General features: G+C 42.3%; 2 protein-coding genes and 1 long non-coding RNA gene across 5 annotated transcripts in view; all 3 read right to left on the reverse strand.

Moving 5' to 3' along the window:
• Positions 1-13,869, reverse strand: part of SLC12A2 (solute carrier family 12 member 2) — a 62,755-nt gene extending 48,886 nt beyond the window's left edge. For 2 of the 3 annotated variants that reach the window (XM_080575099.1, XM_080575100.1), the window contains exon 1: positions 13,133-13,847. In XM_080575099.1, coding sequence (XP_080431225.1) covers positions 13,133-13,708 — 576 coding nt within the window. In that variant the 5' untranslated portion in view covers positions 13,709-13,847. Of the gene's footprint in view, positions 1-13,132 lie in introns of all 3 variants that reach the window. The other variant, XM_080575101.1, reaches the window with a different exon arrangement.
• LOC308186150 lies at positions 1,020-13,126 on the reverse strand. The gene is made up of 2 exons (XR_013943931.1): positions 12,243-13,126; positions 1,020-12,149 (listed from the first exon to the last, which is right to left on the reverse strand). It is a non-coding gene; the product is annotated as an uncharacterized lncRNA (long non-coding RNA).
• A 3,388-nt stretch (positions 13,870-17,257) lies between the features above and the next one.
• Positions 17,258-20,483, reverse strand: part of LOC308186143 (uncharacterized protein) — a gene marked incomplete at its 5' end in the record, with an annotated part of 39,130 nt that continues 35,904 nt past the window's right edge. Inside the window, one exon of the mRNA XM_080575154.1 lies at positions 17,258-17,380. Coding sequence (XP_080431280.1) covers positions 17,365-17,380 — 16 coding nt within the window. The 3' untranslated portion in view covers positions 17,258-17,364. The remainder of the gene's footprint in view (positions 17,381-20,483) is intronic.

A 20,483-nucleotide genomic window follows, 5' to 3' on the forward strand; every position in this document is an offset into this window, starting at 1 on the left:
TGTCTTTGTAGGATATGGTAGTGAAATGGACTTAAATAGCTATTACTATCAAAGTGTCACAGAAAACCAACAGAGCCTCACTTTTTCAAGCTCCAGTTTCTGCAGCAGTATTTAAAAATGGTACTCAATGATATTTAATCAAGAGAACAGTTGCTTGTATTCAAAATCGCCTTCTATTTACATATTCTGACACGAAGCATAGCACTTTGGTCATTTAACACACCTCCTGAGGACAGGACACTAGGGAAGCCACCTGAGAATGGTCTTTCATCATCTGCAGTATAGACATGACAATACAGTTTAACATCAGGTCTCCTGTTGTCACCAACTACAGCCAAAGCCTTGACAAGGTAACTAAGCTTTTATCTTCTAACACTTTTGTGTTTACAGATGTTTTCAGCAATTACTGTTGACAGTGGAATTCTTCAGGAGGAGAGATGTTCACACATCTTCTACATCCCTTCACTGAAGCTTCCATCTGAATTGCCAAGCTGTACACTACACTGCTCACACACAGCTGTTCACCACCATAACAATTTCTTTTTTTCCTCTTACAAAAGCTCAACTCTACTGGCACTGCCACTTCTTATAAACTCCTTTTTGTGGAAGGAAGTGATTGGTAAAATGTATTGATCTAGATATAGCATGCCAGCAGTCTCAACAATCAAGGAATCCATCACATGCAGTGATTACACTCCTAAACAGCCCAACTCTATCTGCACACAGTTAATGCTACGGCTACTCAAACACAAAACTTGTCACCATGGAAAGTACAGAAAATTTTCCGAGTTAACAGGGCTCAAAAAATATGAGGGAAAAAAACTGTTCAACATTTGTCTTACTTTTTTAATTAAGACATTCTATTGCTAGAGTACAGATAAGTGAGAGATCAGGAAAAGTTATCAAATAATAGCAGAATTACTATATGTTTTGCTTAAAAAAAAAAAAACATTTCCCATGATTTTTAATGACCACAAGTCTTCTCTTGCAGGAACAGACCTTCCACTTCCCCTTCTGGAATGAACTTTTGGATTCTTCCTCCCACTTCACCTGTGATGCTTCCAATGGTCTAACATTTAAAAAGTGCTAAATGTACTCTATACAGAGAGTGACTACATAGAATAATTACCTCTGACGCAACACTGACAACTTCTGTACCAGTACAAACCGGTCACAAATGTATTTTAAGTGTGATACCACGCTAGCAAAGAATAAACCTGCTACTAAAAGCAGGCTGACGTACACTGCACTATCAAGCACCTCTGTTCTTCAAACACTGCACTTGCAGCATGCTGACAGTCGCTTAATACAGAAGCACGGATCCCCCGTTTGTGCTCAAGGGTCCTTCATAAACTGTTTTTATGTTTTAATAGTTTTATCTTCATAGTTCAGTGTAGAGCAAGAAACAGAGCATTGAGATTCCTTTCCAAAACTTGTAAATCTCTGTGAAGTCATTTTGTGTATATTGTTGTCCAGGGACACAAAACAGTCCTGCAATTAATATGCATGAGTATTTTATTGAGAACAGTATTAAATTTGACTGTCTGCCTGTGAATACAGAGTATTTAGGTAATTAAATACACAGGAATGAAAACAGTTCTCAAGTCTCTTTCACTCGATCTGATAACACCGACTCCTATATTTAACCATTCCTTCGACCTACTAATGTTCAAAATGGTTCAAATACTGTTGTTAACTTTGCTCTGGAGAGTAATAACAAATCACAGCAAGTTTTTCATACTTAACTTGAAAAACATATCTACTAAGTCCGACAGTTTTAAAATGTTCTCTGTAACATTAACAAAAAGCTTTAAATGGAAAGAAGTATTGAAGACAAATATTTTACTCTACTATAACTTGGTTAGGGAACAATCACTACTGGTATGGGCAGTCTATTTTGTCATCTAGTAACACTAACAATACTGTTGTAGACAAACAGCTATTTTCTTCTCTCTACTGATCCATTTCAGTAAATCTTTCATTTATGCCAAAAGGAGTTTACCTAAACCTCCCTCCCATTGAGACCCCAGAACTGAGGAGTATGTATCAATATTCAGACCTGGAGGAAGCAGTTGCTTCAACACAATTTGCTATTTAGAACTATCAAATGAGGCAGAAGAATCTTGTTTGAGTTTCTGTTGTATTAATTTCCAGTTTCTAGCTCAATCTCTGTGAAAGCAAGCTAACGTGTTGGGAAAAAACAAACATACATGTGCTGTCTGCATCCCTCATTACCTGTGAAAAAACGCTTTTCAGGCCTACCCTAATAATTTGAGAGAGCTACCACCTTGTTACTCAGTAACAGTTGAACAGAATAAAAATAAAATTAAAGAAGTGTCTTGTAATGAGTAAATCACAAAAAAATCTGTAGTACACCTGCACTTCAAATATTGCATGCAGTTCTAGTTGTTCCTCACCAGTCTTGTTGAGATGAGGATGATGATAGATTTACCACGAGTTAGCATATGAATTGAGAACTGTATGCCCAACTCTAGATGTTTCATAATAGCCCTCAATCTGAGCATGGAGGTAGGCTGTCACATTTTTACACCTTCACACACCACTAATCTACATCTTACCTACAGGGGATGATGACAGGTATATTTGGTACCTCAAACAGGGCGATAATCCAAGCAAACACCATTATCTTTTCAGTTTACGATTGCTACTCAAAGACAGTAGTTTCCACGGGCACTTAGAGAGTTTACAAGGTCCTGATAACTCTTTACTTAAAAATGAACTTGCCAAGTTTACAAAAACAGATTTAGATATTCTGCATGAGGATTTGCAGGAGTTAAATTGGAAGCTTGAATGGTTATTATGGCTACCAGTGCGTGAGGGAAGAAAAAACCTCCAACCAAAACATCTCAAATAATTTTCTTCAGACAGGATCTTCTGTGAAACTTTTTTATTCATGATTACAATGGCAGGCGTCCTGTCAATCAGGAGCGCATTTTAGTAAACAAATCATAACCTTTTATTCCCTATTACCCAGAACCTGATCACCTCTCCTGTTTCCTCATTGGCTGAGTACTACAGGTTCACAAGCTACTCGACGCTCCTCTATACCATATAGGTACAATTTTTCTTTTTTTTTTTAACCCTTTAATTTCTCCTTTCTTATGTTTTGAGAACTTGTGATCTTTGTTCTACTGTTCTCACACTGCTCATCCTGTTTTTCCTCAAGCTTCTACCTTACTTTGGAACAGTGAGGCCTTCTACTGTCCGCTTATCTACTTAAGATTTCTCCTTATTATGACTACACAACTGCCTTGGAATACAGAGAATTAGTTCTCTACTGCAAAAACAACTTTGTTTCTTACAAAGCTTGAATGGTTATTATGGCTACCAGTGTGTGAGGGAGGGAAAAACCCAGTCAAGTAGCAAGCACAGAAGAACACATGCCGAAGACATCTCAGTCTGACTAAATGCCTCTTGAGAATTTTCTTTAAAAAACAAACTAAAGAACACACACCTTCAAGGAATGCTGCTAGTTATTGTGCACTGAATAGGAGTTGAATGCAGTTCAGAAAATTCAGCAGTCAATGCCTGGCACATTAGGTACTTTATTGCTTGGTTTTAAGCCAGGAATGAGTTAACAGATTTCCTACTAGAGTTTATAACTCCCACTTCCAGCACATGAAATCCTGCTACTATATACCGTGATTTCACTAGCTTTACAGTTGTGACCTAGAAATGCCTACTAACCCATTAAAAGGCACCCAGAGGTTACCTACAGCAACAGGAGATAGATCACCCAGATGAGACATGATCTGCTCTTAAAATGCAGATTTTCTTCCTTGGATCAAACATGAACACCTTTGACCACTGGATACTAGCCTCAATCGAAGGAAGTCATTTCCAAGTTTGCAGCCAAGAGACCAAAAAAACTTAAGTGCTCTGGCTACATTACCTTCTCTACAATTACATATTTAAAATATAGCAGCAAATACTTTTGGCATCCGCTTCTAGAGATTTTAAAAGAGATTGCAGCAAGCACAGAACATAATGTTATCTTGAGCTGAAATTAGTTTGTATTACTTTGATTACAGTGGAACAATTTTGAACACAGAAGAAATTTATAGTTACAATTAACATGTCAACTGAAGAATTAGCCAGCTCCACATCTCTGCCATCAGCTTGTATTTCACTGTCTTGCAACTCAATACTGCTTTTAACACAGACATTAAGCAATATTTGTGTATACTTATTCATACATGTATTTTCTGATTTTCGAAGACATTTTTACTTTTTAACAGGTAGAGAATCATCTATTTTTCCTCCCAACTCTCACCACTAGTTGGAATTATTAACCAGGCTAGCAAGATTGTTAATCAAGAAACTTACTTGGACAACTGATTCCAACTTAGGAGTTAATCACTGTACTCACAAGGTAGCGTACTTACAAAAGGATAGGTGACTTGTTTATTAAGCTCACCACCACTTAGATCTTACATGCATAAATTGTTATTGAACGATCTCTGATATAGCTTAGAAACCAAACCATGGCCACAGACTTTTCTCTTCAAGGAAGCAATTATGATCCTCCCCTCCAAATACAGGATGGATGCAAGCTGCATTCTGGGGTACTTTTATTTGAAGAAAAAGGTCTGCAACCAATTCACAAATAAGTAACAGCAAATTGCCCATACCTAAAGAGTACTTTAGTTAGTGAAAATGAAGAGAACATGATCTTTGATCTTGATCTTACCACCTCAAAAGAAAGAAGTACAGCAACAAAAAGGGGGCTTCAGGACACGAAGTAACTTGCCCAAACTGCAGAATTCAACTAGAGCTTATAATAAGCCTTACCTGTCCCTTGTCATCATTTCCCTGGATATTTTACAACAAACTCCTTCTGAGAGGGGAAAAAAAATCAGGACAGAGACAAAAGTGAGAAAAATTCCATAGCCGCTAACTTGTCATGTCACATTAACAGACATTAAAGCAGTGCATAGTATTCCAAGGTTGATTCCCAACCTTTCTTCTGGCCTCTTTTGCATTACTAGGAATTCTGAGGCTTTCCACTCTTTATAAGAAAAAAAAAAAATCACAAACATCGCATTGCTTTCCTAAACATCTCAAAATAAAGTCTCTCTCAAAGTAACATGTTCATCAGTGCATCTGTAAATGGTGACTATGCCAACACTATTTGATCTAGCTGTCTTAATGTTAGCATAGGAAGTTCAGATTCAAATCTTTTCACTCCATTTAAACTTCAATAAACAGAGGACTAGCTATATTGACAGAGGGAAAGCACTGAAATCTAGATATCCACAAAGATGTTGAGATTTGAAAGGCTGCAGCCAGCATCCAATGACCGATGGAATCCTTTCGAGCAGTTCTTACACGTGACATGGCACCAGTTTTGTTGACATCTGCAGGAGACTAGACTCTTTTGTACCTGTCTGAAAGACCAATAGTATTTGTTTGTATAACAAAAATCACTAGAGGTTAGGAGCATTTTTCAAAAGCATCAAGACAGAAAAAAAACTCTCCACATCTTCACATCTTGATTCAAACATCTCTCCATAAGGACATGATAATACGAATACTCCAAGCAAGCTGATAATACTGAAATGTAAGAAATTAGAAGAGACCTCCATGCAGCGGCTGTATGATGGGACTACCCCATGGTAGACCTACAATGCTCACGTTCTGCATTTCTAGAAATATTATATTCAAAGTCAGCCCTTCCTGGCAAGGAATGGTCTGCCCTCATTTAAAAATATATAGATATAAATATATATTTTAAATCTTCCTTTGCCAGGAAGTGTCTAGACTTTCAGTTAACAGGAAATTGCACCATTAACATCAAGTTACAAAAAAACGGAGGTACGGCTTCCTGCACAGACGTAGGGGTAACCAATCCATCAAGCTTTATGAGGAAGAAGTGTATGTAGCTTCACAACTCAAGAGTACACCTCCGTCATGACGGTGATGGATCACCATAAAAGTTCCTGTTCTTGTATAAACCTAAGTCCTTTTTGATTTAGATCAAACCTTACCCTCTGTTTAAGAAGTCTTGACTGGGGAGCACTAGGATCTTTTGGTGAAGAACGTCCAAGCTGGAAGCTAGAATACCTTTCCAGTGCCCTTCAGAATCATATTAGTCTTCCTGCTGCACCAATGAATTTGATCCTTTCCAGAAGAACCATTACAACTAGTACAGTGAATGATTATATAAGTCATTATTCATTACTGTCCACTGACTGTCATACTCCTCTGACACAAAAAGAGGAATTATTCCTTGGGAAAACAGGTTAGGTTCTGAACACACTCGATTTTCACTCGATATCTGAAAGACATGTCTACTACATAAAACAGTTAAGAGACCCTTTAAGTGTTTCATACTATTTTCTTGTTCTCCAGAATGAAGCAGATGCAGCATTTAACTGCATAAAGATGAATCAAATCCTATTAGCAAGCTACTTGCATAGCAGTTTTGCATACTTAAGTAGTTCAAGAAACTCAGTGTTCTGTCAAAAAATACAAAAGAGAATTCTTGCCTCAACCTTTCTGCAGAACTTGTTTCCAGTACAGCAAATTCCCAAGTTATCTTCTACATTCTGTACCCTTTCTCCCCAAAAAGGATGATTTTTAGAATTCTTGCTGTTCACTTTCCAATTGTCATGTATTTCTAACATAGAAAGCATGATGCATTTCCCAGTCAAGAGGTGGGGAATGGGGAGTAAGTATGTCACAGTACACAGGCACAACCTTATAATTACACTTAGAAAGTGACTTTTTTTTAGCTATAATAATTTTTCACAAAGTTACATTTAACCCATTTTCTTATGACAGACTAAATAGCCCACTGAAGTAATTAAAGTCAGTTAGACACTGACCAAGTTTTTAACATCATACCACAATGTGGTAGATACAGCTAATGGCACAGTACCCTAAGCCAGCACAGAGCTGAGCTGGTACATTCATGCAGCACTGCACTTGTACTGGCACAACATTACATTCAAGTCAAGTTGACGAACTGCTTACAGCTCAGAAGAAGATTACTTGGAATGGTTTTAGGGTTTCTCTACCATGTAAACCCCTTGGAGTAAGTTGAAACACTAACGTATAACACTGACATATTCTTCACAGATGCAACAAATGTTGCTATTTCCTTTGAATTCAAAAGCCTGAATAATCTGAAATAGAAGCAGTTCATTTGAAGAAGGAAAATTAGCTAGCAAGAATGAAGATGTGAGATAAGCTTCCTTGTTAAAAAGGCTTCAGACAGACTGAATTATTTTTTTTTTTAAACTCACTACATCTTTAAAGTCAGTTAAATTTATCAGACAGAAAAGATGTGTTTTATAGAGAAAAAACAACCAACCACAATTAAGTTTATCAGGTCTAATCAGCATGCTGAAGTAGAGAAATAAATCAAAGATGTTCCACGTGCCGAAGCTGTAAGAACTGGATAACTTCCAGAATACCGAAAGGCAAACAATTCTAAGTCCACTAATAAGATTTTTGTTTAAAAATAGTTAACAAATGAACACATTGTAAATGCCATTACCTATGCCAAACAGGGGCATGAGGGGGGCAGGGAGAGAGGCAGCACAGAGAAAGCAGATGGGTTTGTGGTTGCCCACATTGTTTGAGTATTATGTGGAACTTCAGGAAAAAATCTGAAGGATGCAGCTGAAGATGTAGTACACTGGTTTGAATTACTCCGAGATAGCGATCTTGCCAACCTCCTTCTCTGCAAGAATATTCTTCAGGAATGAAAGTCAGATGATGTCTAATCAAGTACAGTACCAAATGGGGAAAAAGTTAAACTGCAGATTAATACTCACTCCGAGTCACCTTATTTTTTAACCAGTTCTGATGTAGTTTATGCTGAAAGAAAAGCTACCTAGCCAAACAAAAAATTAGTGCTGCTCTTTCGCATTCTGGTCTTGAATGTCTTACTGATACTGATGATATGGGAGCTAAGATTGGCTTATTAAAAGTCAAGCTTCTCTGAACAAGCACTCCCTCTTTCTTTCCTTCTCTAGTTGCACTCCACTGGAAAATTACAGTGTCATCTCTTCTTCTGACATTAGTGCTCCGGGGTTTCAGTGTATTGCAGTAATCTCCAAGGAGGGATACACACAAACCAATGTGTGTGCAGGAGAATCCACTGGAGTATGAGAATAAAGTATTTTTTTCATAATGTTAACATGCAAAATTTTAAAATATTGTTAAATCAGTTTCCCTCATCTCCATCTCATCCTTTAACCTCTATTTATGTGCATGTTTTATAGTATACATAATATTAGTAGAGTAGTACATGTATGTAATTTACAAATTAACATATATTGGGGGTGCTTGCTCAAAACTTTTTTTTTTTACTGACAGTTGTGCGATCAAAATGGAGACAAATCCTGTATTGTACCAGGGCACAAAACCACCTCATGCAGTGCAAGATTTCTGCAGTTAGGGGGGGAATAACAAGGCAGGGGTTGCTTTCCGTAAACCCAACTGGTTTCCAGATCCAACTTTAAGCCGTATAAATACAAACACAACCATGAGAATAGAGCAGTTTACACCTTTCAGTAGCAGCCCACACTTGCATTTTCAAACTATATCCTGTTAACAGCTTTCAGTTATTTCTAGCTTCTCTGGAACAAAGCAAAAACAACAACAAAAGTATGAACAGTACTAGCTGTTTGCTGATGACTGTACAAGGGTTTTGTTAATCTACAGGTGTTTTAAGTAAAGATATCACACATGTGATAAGGAGATTCATACAACAGATCTGAAAATGCAGATGGTCCTTATAAAAAAAACCCTGGAGGACTAATATTAATTACTGCTGTTTGCAGCAGTTGTTCATAATATCAATTATCACCATGACCCCTGAGGTGCAAAAATTGTGTGGTACCAGAATAAGTAGAGTGATGATTCTCCACACAGGTTAAAAAAAAGCACTGAAAGACCATTTTGCACACAGCTAGTAAAAGCCACATCTGAGTGCAGGTGCACAGAGCTCACCGTTCTTCAAAAACTGGTAACAAGAACAATTACAAATGAAAAGCTTCTAGGATGTCCGAAAGCGTAATGACCAAGCCTGGACAAGAGAGCTCCTCATGTTTCATTTTAGTGAGATGGAAATTCAGAAAGAAATGCAAGCACTGCTTACAAACATAAAGAGCAAGAAAGAAAAGAAGCTATTTCAAATAAGTCACACCAACACAAGAGTTAAGAGGCCTGCTGACTGACTGGGGGCTTTGGCAAGGTGCTGCAAGAAGAGTTCCTGCCTTCTAAAAGGGGCAGCGGGGAGAAAGCAGTTTTCAGACAGACCTCACATAACATAGCTTACTTAATAGCCTAAAATCATCTTTTTGTCTTCTGTGCATCTTTAGCCAGGCTGTCTTCTTTACAGACTAGCAGATGAAAGCGCTAGATAAAAGTTGGGAGACACAGTAGCCATTCAGCATTGTAGGAAAGGAATTCGCAGGTGGCTTTGCGCTGTTTCACACATCCCTGAATTAGAGATAATGAGGAAATAAGCATTAGAAAAAACTTGAGCAAGGTCAAGATAAATTAACTTGGCTTCAGTGTTAAAAATGAACTTTGCACAGTGGCCAATTGCTGGCTGGCTTGAGGCACGTGTCTGAGGGTCTCTAACCAATTGTATGACCGATTCGGGCACGTGGACAGCGCATGGGGTTACGGGGAAAGTATATGTAGTGGAGAAGAAAGGGCAATAAAGGCCTTCTGTTCAGGAGCCATCAGGAGTCCGTGTCTTTCATCCCTTCACACCATTTTCAAGAGATTATGCATTCTTTGTTAAGAAGTAGCGCCATATGCAGCTTAATGTTTTAAGTTAAGTGCTTTCAATAAAATACAAATCAAAGACTGAAAAACAGTTACAAGCATCAGTAAACCAACTTGAGTAAAAAAGAGAGAAAGAGTGAATCCTGCATCAAAACAATCAGTATTTCCTACTCCTGTCTCCAAATTCAAAGGATAGATGCATGGATTTCTCTGTGGATGAGGAAGCAAAGTTGTGCATTTAAGTGTCTTTTGGTGTGTTCCCACCCTCCCCTCCCCCCCACTTTGGGCAGGGGGAAGATCTTCCTCTGAGATCACCATCTTATAGCCTGTCAAAGGAACCAACTAGTATTCTCAGTAAGTATTTAGCAAACAACAGAACAAAGCTACCAGTAGAGGGCTTGGTTTACATACCATCTACTTACCACAGCTGTAAATGACAGAACAAAAGGCATATATTAAATCAGAATCATTCACAGACTTAAGTTTCTTGTTCCAAAAAAAAAAAAACTCCCTAATTAAGGCAATGCAACAAAAAAAATTAATGCACAGTAATGAATAATTTAAACAATCCAATTCTGAATGCTTTAAAAGCATTTGCCTTCCAGAACCACAAGGTCTATATTAGAGCACAGTGATTTTTGTATTGAGGAAGACGAAGGCCTACAGAATGCATTCTACAGGCTGTAGGCTTACTTACAGTCATTGGCAAAACTACTGAAACGTAAGAAAAACTAAGACACTTTAGTCTTCGTTATGTCTGAAGGAGATCCTCTCAGTGGATCCTCCTCAGGGCAGTGCACAGTGTTGCAACTGCAACAAAAACCTGCGCGGCACAGTATGCTGTCTCCCTCCCACTTCTTTGTTAATGATAACCATCCTCACAGCTCTACATCTCTGGAGACCGATGCTCCTGCAAAGCATCACCTTATCTGTGACATTAGCAGCTGTAAAAATATCACCAAATTCCCTCTGCCATCTCTCTGGAGGATGGAGAGATTAATGCACACCAAGTGGGTAAGCAATGAACTGATCGCCTTGGCTATTTGCAGCCAGTGATAAGCGACAAGCTCCTCACCTTAAATTTAAGGTGAGGAACCAAGACCAGTAGCATGCAATTCATCCATATGAGTACTGGAGCATCTCCCAGCTGTATTGCCACAACCCTTTCTACTCTAAGAGTTTCAGTTGGAATGATCGAACAACGGTTGAGGTGGTTAGAAACCTATCCTATCGTGACAAGGCAAACTCGTGTGTACATGTGTATCTTCCACAAACTGCATCATCCTCATGTTGGCCTTTTCTGTGAGAACAGAATGAGGAGACATATGAAGCTTGTAAACAAGGCTATGAAAAAGAGTTATTTAATTGGTACTACCACCAGCAATACTGTAACTCTGCCTCTCAACATGCATTTACCTTTGAAACTAGAGTACAGTGCAAACACCCTGCAAGATGAAATAGCTAAATTCAAAGCAACGAACCACATGGCTGGTGAACACATTTCAAACAGTCGTGATGCAAAATAAATGCCCACCTTGATGCACTGGATCAAGAAGCTGATCAGGACAGAAACCCAACAACAGTTCCCACACAAAAACAAGCATTTTGTGGATGTAACAATAGGTCTTTACTTAGTCTAAGTTTTATTCAATGGGACTAGGATGTTTATACTAGCTGCCCTGCTAAGCCTTTGACATACATGCTGTACAGGTAAGCTAGTACAAAAACCCACAGCTAAGGAAAGGGTTTAACTTTTCAAGTTTCTAAGAAGTGGGGGTGGGGGAAATCACTTATTTTTAAAAATCCCTTCTTCACTTAAGACACCTATCCATACTGCATATTAAATTAAGGACATTTTAGAAATTAATACTTTAAGTTAAATAACGCTTACAACATAATTGTTGTGAGAATGATTTTGAGAATGAATAATTACGTTGTCCACAGCTCCTCTTTGCTACAACCCACCAAAAAAATTGCTTGCCATCCTTTAAATTAAATACAAAGAAATTATAGACTTATATAGACACTTACAGAAAGTGCAGTTCCAGACTAAGTCAGGTTGTGCACCAAAATGTCTTAATGGTATCATAAAGAGCTTCCTTGACTGCTATTGTGTAAACACACTGAATAAGTATTTGCCAAGCTCAGAATTTCAGGTTATGTTTTACTTACTGAACAGAGTATCTAATGAACTTCTCCCTTCTACTCCTTCTCATCCAGTTAGGAACCAGGTGTCAGAAATTTGAAACATACACTGTTTCTGCACAGATCACATGGCTTTTTTACAGCATCTCTAACCCCATGCACAAGACATCCACTTCCATTCCACACCAGCTCAGAACCAGACTAAAGACTTTCATATAACTCAGTCATGAGAGAACCTAAGAGGCAACAGTAATTCACTGTTACTGCTCGTAATTACTCTGATATCTAATCTTAATTGTGCCATAGAGATGCTTTCCTGCAACAATCACCTTTATCAGAACAGATAAAGAGCCACTGTTTCAAGAAAAAAAAAAAAGAAACACAGCTAAATAATCACCAAAAATAAAAATCCTAAATCAGTACACATGCACTAAGCTGCCTAACAATGGTGCGAAGGGTCTCAGAAGACATTTTCCCATGGGCTTCCACCTACAAGGAGCGAGAGGCAGGACGGAAAGAGTTCTGGAAGCAGAGCATTCCTCGCCTCATTAGGATGTGGCCCACATGTTCCCTCGTTTCCCTACACCAGCAGAAAGACCCGCTGAAACGTGTACTTATTAGTGCGCGACAAAGCACCCAGATGCTGCAAGAAAGCAGCACTGCGATGGTTTAACTTGGCTCCCCCCGCCACATGACCCCAAAACCACATCGGGTGCAGCTTGCCCGCAGCCTGTCCTTCAGCAGTGCCAGCCTGCAGCGCAAACGGGCTTCGCAGGGCGGCTGTAACCGGGAGTGCAGGGCTCCCAAACCTCCTGAGCACCTCCCCGTGGTGCAGGGTGCCCCCCCTGGGCCGGCAGTCCCCCGCTCCCCTCCCCAAAACGAGGAGCAGCCCCAGAAAGCAGGGGCCACAAGAATCAGGGTGACGCGCGCGTTGCCGCCTCCTCCTCCTTTTTTAGCACCGCTTCCATCGCTCGCAGCTCCCTCCCCATCCTGGCGCCCGCTGGGGGGAATACCCACTGCGGCACGGAGGGGGAAGGAAAAAATAAAAATAAAATAAAAGGAGGGGGGAGCTAGAGGAAGGGATCCCTTTGGCTGGCACCCGCAGCCGGCTGCCCTCCGGCTCCTGGGAGCAGCGCCGCCAGGAGGCCGAGGGGTGGCCGTGGAGGGTCGGCGGTGCGGTGTGAGGTGTAGGGTACTGGGGGCAAACCCCCTCTCTCACCTTGTCCAGCTCGTCGTGCAGCTCGGCCAGGCTGGGCCGGATGAGCTTCTCGCCCAGGTCGGCGGCCGTGTGCCGGTAGTGGTCGATGCGGGGCACGGCGTCCATGGTGTTGTGGCCGAAGGTGCGCAGGTAGTAGGTGTTGGTGTGGGTGTCGTAGTAGTAGTGGTGGTGGCCGCCCGAGTGCAGGCTGCCCTCACTCAGCACCGTGTCGCCGCCGTTCTGGAAGCTGACGTTGGCGCCCTCCGAGCTGCCGCCGCCGGGCTCGCCGGGGCTCTCGTCGCCGGCCGACGGGTCCACGAAGTTCACCCGAAAGCGGCCCTTGGCTTCCTCGCCGCCCTTCCCCGCCGCGCCGCCTTCCCCGCTCGCCTTGCGGGGCGCCTCGACCGGGCGCCCGGCGGCCTCGGCCACCAGGTCCACCTGGAAGCGGCTCTGGCTCGGCGTGGGTCCCAGCGGTCTGCCCAGCGCATCGCCGCCGGCCGTGCCCGCATCCTTCCCCTCTTCGCAGCGCTGATCCTCACCCACTGCCCCCGGCACCTTCAGCTCGGCGAGGCCGGGCTGCTGCTGCTTCCCCTCCATGGCTGCCCGCGGGCGAGCACTACGCTCGGCAGCGGCCCCGTCTGCTCTGACCGCCCCTCGCGGCGGCGGCTCCGCTGCTTTAAGCCGCCAACCAGCGCCGGCGGCTGCAGCGCGCCGCAGACAACGCCAGGCGCCGCCCCGCCGCAGCGCCAGGTGATGATGCCGCCGGGCCGGCCGCCGCCCCCCGCCCGACCCCCGCCGCCGCCGCCGCCCCCTTCCTCTCCCTCTCCCTCCCTCCCTCCCTCCCTGCCCGCCGCTCCCCGCCTTCCTGCCGCCGCTCGCCTCCCTCCTCCTCCTCCTCCCTCCTCTCCTCGCCCCGATCGCGCCCGTTACGCGGCGGCGCCTCCCCGCCGCCCCGACAGCGCCGCGCGGGCCCCGCGGGGGCGCCGGGAAGGAAGCGGCGCCGGGAGATCCCGGCCGGGGAGGAGGGGCGGGCGGTGGCGGTGGTGGTGTTGGCGGTGGCGGTTAGGAACTGTAAGGCGAAGCGGCCCGGCCGCGCCCGCTCGCTTCGCGGCTCGGCGGGGAGGCCGCCGGCACCGCCAGGCTCCGCCCGCCCTCGGTAGGCGCGGCCCCGCGGAGCGCCGGCGGGCAGGGCGGCGGCTGCCGGCTCCTCCCGGCCGTCAGCGGCGGCGGAGGGCGCCGCATCCGCCCCCACCGGCACCGGGGCGCGGGGCCGCGTCCCCCCGGCCCGAGGCAGCCGCACGGAGCCCGCCCGGCCGGGGCCGCGTCTCGCGAGAGGAGCCCGGCGGCCCTGCAGCCGCCTCAGGAGCGGCCCGCCGCAGGTGGCGGGTGTCCAGCGCCCCGGGCCTGCCGCTGCCCCCAGCGTCGCTTTTTCGCCTTTTTCGCTTTTTTTTCCCGCTTTTTTTTCGCTCCTCTCGGTCTCCGGCGGCTCGCTGAAGGCGGGAGGGTGTGGGAGGGTGTGGGGCTCGGACGGGCGAGCGCGGAGATGGGAGATGAGCGCTGAAGTGCACCTTTCGCCGCCCAGCCTCCGAGGGCACTGTGAAATTGTTCACGTAACGCGCTTCTCCCTGCGTAGTTTGGTGTCGGTAATGTCCTCTCCTGTGTCCTGTCCTGCGAGCCTTTCCCCCTACTCTCTTCAAAGGTATTCTTTCCCTAAAAGAGTACTCCTTCTTTAATTTTTTTAAAAATGCAACCTTTCTGACCTTTTCTCCTGCCCCAGTCGAGTGCAGGTGTCTGGATAATCCATTAAGTTACTTCTGAGACTGAAAGGCGAACGAATCTCAGTTACACAAAATCCTCCTGCTTCCACAGTAAGAAATTAACAGACCAGCCAACTCATCATTTATTGTTATTTTCCTTATTCTTGAAGGTAATAGCTTACAGAATAGTGGAAGAGTTAGGCAACAGTGTCATCATTGACCATTGTCCACCCCCCCCCCACACACCAAAAAGCACCTTCTTTAGTAATTAAAAATCATTCAGCTAACATTCAAAACATTTACTTAACTTAGTGCCGTCAAGCAGTGGCATCAGTTTACTTCACAAACATTTTGGTTTGTATTTCTTGGTTCCAGTCAATTTTTTTCCTGTTTTTTTTTTATTTGTTTGTATGCTTTTTTTTTTAATGTTTTTCCTTTCTGCCTAGCAAAGTCTGATGGCCAACATTCGTTTTGTAGCTCACCATATCTCTAATGTTTTACTTGAATTCACAACAAATTTGGTGACATAATCCAATAAAAAAGGACTGGAGTTTTAAAACAAAGCTTGCTTTTCTTTCTTAACAACAATTACTTAGAGGAAGAAGCTTTTCAGTTTTATAGATGAGTGCCTAAAAGAGTTGAGGACACTTCAGTAGGTTGAAAAGATGGGTACACTGGTCCTTTTGTGAGTGTTTCCTATTCAAACACTATTCTACAAAAGAACAGAAATCATACACCTCATTTTTTTTTTTTTGAGATGTTTCTTAATAGACTCCAAAGCTCTAGAGACTAACATTACAAGAAACAGTTTGGGAAATTTTCAGAGTGTAAAGCACAAACATGAAAATCAGAGAACTGGAAAGTAAAAGGTTAAACCATGGGGCAATTTTGGCTTTGGCCAATAGGCAAGAACTTGAAAAACAGTGGGTGATAAAAAGTCAGAATAAAGGACATCAGAATGGAGAGCAAACAGCACTTGAATAGTTGAAAAGAAAATCCTCCAGCATATGTTTTGCATAAGCAGACATAAACACTGAGTGATCCACACCTGCAGAAAATTTATCCTCTGGTAAGGGGCTTGGAAGCAATATAGATTTGGAAATGGTCATTAGTGATTTCCATCAATTCTCTGTATTAATAACAAAAAAGGAGTTGAGCAGCTTCTACTAGCTCCCATACTCATAGGTACAATGGGGTTATATTATGACACTTAACTATTTTAAATCAGTTTTCTGTGGGTATGTTTAGATATGTACGGGCTACACTTGCAAGGCCTACAGCCTGCTAAATGCCAGTTCCTCCTCTGTCTTGTAAAGGATTGCTTGAACTTTTAGCTAGTCCTGCAATTCTACATTCCCAGAATTGAGGGATTGTGGGTCTCAGTCACACTGAGGGCAGCCAAACCACTGGTCTGAGTTGAACAGGTGGCAGATGGAGCCCCTGCCTTTCAAGCTTCAAGAAGGGGCTCCTTCTGAGAAGCAGAAAGAGGGAATTGGGTGGAAAGTGAGAAGAAAATGGGGCATAGAAAAGCCATAGGAGAGAAGAGTACATCATCCTAATGAGAAAGGAGTAGGGGCACATGAATCCGCATGAGGGAGACCCTTATGGGAATTAGAGGAAATGACAGGCTATGGCGTTCATAGCAAATGAAGTTTGTTGTGTGCACCCCTCACATGTGATGTGAGATGATGATGAATACTGGCTGTGAAGGAAGCAAAGACATGGGGATACCACCACAGTCCCAACAAAAGACAAGGAAACAGAGGACCCAAGAACAGAAAGAAGATCAATAAAGAAAATACAGACCACTCAGAACTGAAAGCATGGAAGAGATTAAATACCGTTATACAGGAAACACACGAGTAAATGGACCAAGTCTTCATAAAGGTCCTGGGACTTCACATCACCTGTGAGAAAGGTGAGGGAATCTGCAACAGTAAGTGGGAATAGAAGGCATGCACTCCCTGATCAGACTGCTAAGTCAAGTGTCATTGATTCCAAAAAATACACTTTGAAGAAAAAAATTGTGAAGGATATTCACATTAAGCTCTCAAGTAAACATTTCATGGCATAGCACTATTTGAAGCACTAACATAGTAGAGTCTGGGTGTCATTGGTGAACAAAACAAAACCAACACATTAAATAAAAGCAAGGAATAAATTACTGTAATACTAGGTAAGATTATTTACCACCAAATATTATTACTATTTACAAAGTGTGGAGGGAGGAACTGTGGAGGGTTTCAGTGTCCTGTCAAAGATGTAAAAGCACTAGTGAAAGTTCCAAATTAGGTTTTGGTAGTTTAGAAACTAAAGAACATTAGATTATTATTTATGTAGACATATATAATACACACACACACACACAGAAGGAATACCAGATGGAACTGGCTTACTATTACCAGAGATGCAACTTGTCACCAGATAAACCCTTCTGACTGGAGGGCTGGAGGACTGAATGGCCCGTTGGCATGGCTGTCAGCATTACTAAGGAGTCTAACATCCTATGAACCTAAAACATAAGAACACCAAAACAGAAGAACTGTAGTGGGTCAGATAAAGAGTTCATTTAGTCCAGTCACCAGCCTGAAGCAGTGGCCACCAAGGAAAGACTAAGAGCAGTGCAAGCATTGGTCTTGCGGGTACCTTCCCAGCCTCCAAGACATTGTGACTAAGGGATTAGGCAAGGCAGAGGTGCTTTCTCTTCCATGAACTTGTCTGTTTTTCCTCCTGATATTAAAATGTTAACTTTCTGCAACGTCCTTTGGCAGGGATTTCCACATCTAAGCATCCCTTTTTGCTTGCAATCTGCCATTTGCCATCTTCAGTGGATACTCCATAGCGTTCACTTGATACCCAGTATGAAATACAGGAAAACACAAACTCTTTATGACGTTATGACTGTTATGGTTGGTATCTAGACTCTCACTAGATCACTTGCCTCTTTCCCAAGCAGAAGAATTGTAGTGAACTCCTTTCACCTATGGATGCTGTTCCACACATCCTTGTGCTGCTGTAGTTCTACTGGATCCCTTTTGAGATGCACAAACAGTCGTCCAACTTGAGAGTCCACTGAGGATCTCTTTTCATTGTGCAAACAGACCACTTAGTTCTATTCTCTTTCCTAATTTGAAACCAGCTATTTATCAAAACACAGACCATCCATCTTACTTCAAGGCTCCTTAGTTTCCGTAAGAGTCTTTGACAAGATACCTTATTGACTGTGTTTCAGAAAAACATATAAATGCTTTCAACAAATCTTTACCCACAGGCTTGTGAATGCTACCAATTTTGACAAATTCATTAGGAGACTCCAAAACTCCCAGGAGTAACATTAAAAATGAGAAGATTCAGGACACCCCAGAAGTGATATTTACCAATATGGTCACTGATTCTGTGCTTTATTACAGTTTCTCAGATTGTCTGATAACAACCTCTAAGTCTGATACAGACTTACAAGCCTGTAGATCTACAGATCTCCCCTCAAATTATTAAAAATAGATATCTTATTTCCAAAGTTCGTGTCCTCAGGCCCAAAGTTAGTTTTAAGAGAGTTAATAATTCAGCACTTTCATCACTGAGTTCCTCTAGAGCTTAGGGTTGAGTGCCATTTGGACCTGGTGCTTTGTTGCTGTTCATGCAGAACCCTCCTATTCACCCCTTGCAAAGAGTTCCAGCAGAGGAACCTCTCATACCTCTTCCACAGCGCAGGGAGATGACAACTCATTTTGGCTGCCTGATACAGCTTTATCTTCTTGCAGTGATCTTTTTCTCATCAAGATTTAGACTCTTGACAGGCTTGCTGTTCCAGATAAGTGTGAGAGATAGTATCCTACTATTTTATTTTCCTGCAGATTCTGTTTGGGTAGGCTTGTTATGCGTATGATTTTTTGTTGTTGGTGGTTTTGTTTTTGTTTTATATGTTTGGACATAACTTCAGCTTTTCAGAGGATGACTTCTAGTAGCTTGCCTTATTCCTACTGTCTAGCTGTGCCAGCTTCAGTTCTGCTTTTCTTAGGTCATTCTTGATTGGTGGTATAAATTTCCTTGCTCTCTCTAACATGGAATTTTTCAGCAATTACCAGCTGCAAGAACCTAGCTATTTTAGGTCTCCTATCCATCTTGGTCTTTGATAGGCTTCCTTGTTATGTGTTTTATTGTGTTGAACACAGATCTGGTGAATTTGGGGCCTTTGTGCATTTTATTTTTTCTTGGCAAGGATATAATTTCAGGGGAAGTTATAGTCACTGTTGCAATGCAATTCTTCAGCGCTAGAATTCTGAAACAGGACCCGTGTGCTGCTTGAACCACAATGAAGATTGTTTGTCCTCTTCTATACTACCTAACTAGTTGCTCCTTGATACAGTCATTGTTAGCATCTAAAAATTTTGTTTCTGCACCATGATTCCATGTTATATTTTCTCAGTCAACACATGGCCTAATCTGTCCTTTTTCTTCCTCTGTTTCTTGTGTCTTCTTTCCCTCCTTCTTTTTAGCTTCCTGTTCCATAACAAGTAGAGGTACACTTTATAATGGTGTTCTGCTACCCCGCTGTTTACTGTGTCCTTTGTAATTATTGCAGGTGTTCATCCAAGTGTGCAGTAATACTGCCTTTCTCAGAAATCTGGATGAAATCCTGACAAATACTGTATCGTCACGTGGCAATTTACCTGTATTTGTATTATACTAATCCTAGCTTACAAGAAAAAAAGGTAATTGCAGCAACACTTCTGAAAGGCCGCCAGACAAAGCCTATGATTAAGATGCTAAGAAATGAAGCCCTTTTACTGCCAGCCATATGTGTCGGAGGAACAATCTGTTTCAGGGGCCTTGCTTGTTCTGTCTGTGTTTTTGATGTGTCCCTGTGTGTCTTCACTATTCCACTGCCCTAACACACACTTCATTGCACTGCTGTGTTTTAACTAACCAAGTGTTAACAAGAGTACCTCCAAAAGGATTCTAGATATTTCTAATGTATTTGAAGACTGACATTCCAGAGATTTTGGATGGCTCCTTCAACAGACTTCAATATTTAATACTATATTAACAGTGCATTTACTTGGGAGCAAGGTGGTGGTCATACCTCATATCCATACAGAAATGGAAATTTTTGCAAGATGCCATGCTTTTTTGGTAACTGGAAGAAGGAGATTCAGCACTTGCTCCCTGCCTGAGTTTGTGAGCTTTCATGTCTAGTTTTAGGGTGCACTTTTATCTTTAAAGTTCTAGTTGTCTTTGTATCTAAGGGAATGAATTTCTTCTCACGGCCATATCAGTTCAGGCAAGCCCAGCAAACCCCCACAGCCTCTAGAAACCATTGCCAAGGTCTCCATGTGACAAAATGAGATTAAATGTCAAATTCTTATAATTATGGTGTTTAATTATCATATATCATCCAGAGTATTAAATGCCTGACTCATTCCTGTTTTTGACTGACATTTGAAAACTGTAGTTTGTATATGGTGTGTATACGCATTAGGAAGAATAAATTACTCAGGCTGGGGATAGCATTTGCTATATTAATCTGCTGTGGTTATAGGAAGTTCCATCAAGATCCACAGAGAACATAGGTGAGCATATTGCAACAATTCTGGAAATGTAAATATAAATACAAA

This window comes from Anser brachyrhynchus (assembly GCF_964034855.1).
Source record: "Anser brachyrhynchus genome assembly, chromosome: Z".
NCBI lineage: Eukaryota > Metazoa > Chordata > Aves > Anseriformes > Anatidae > Anser > Anser brachyrhynchus.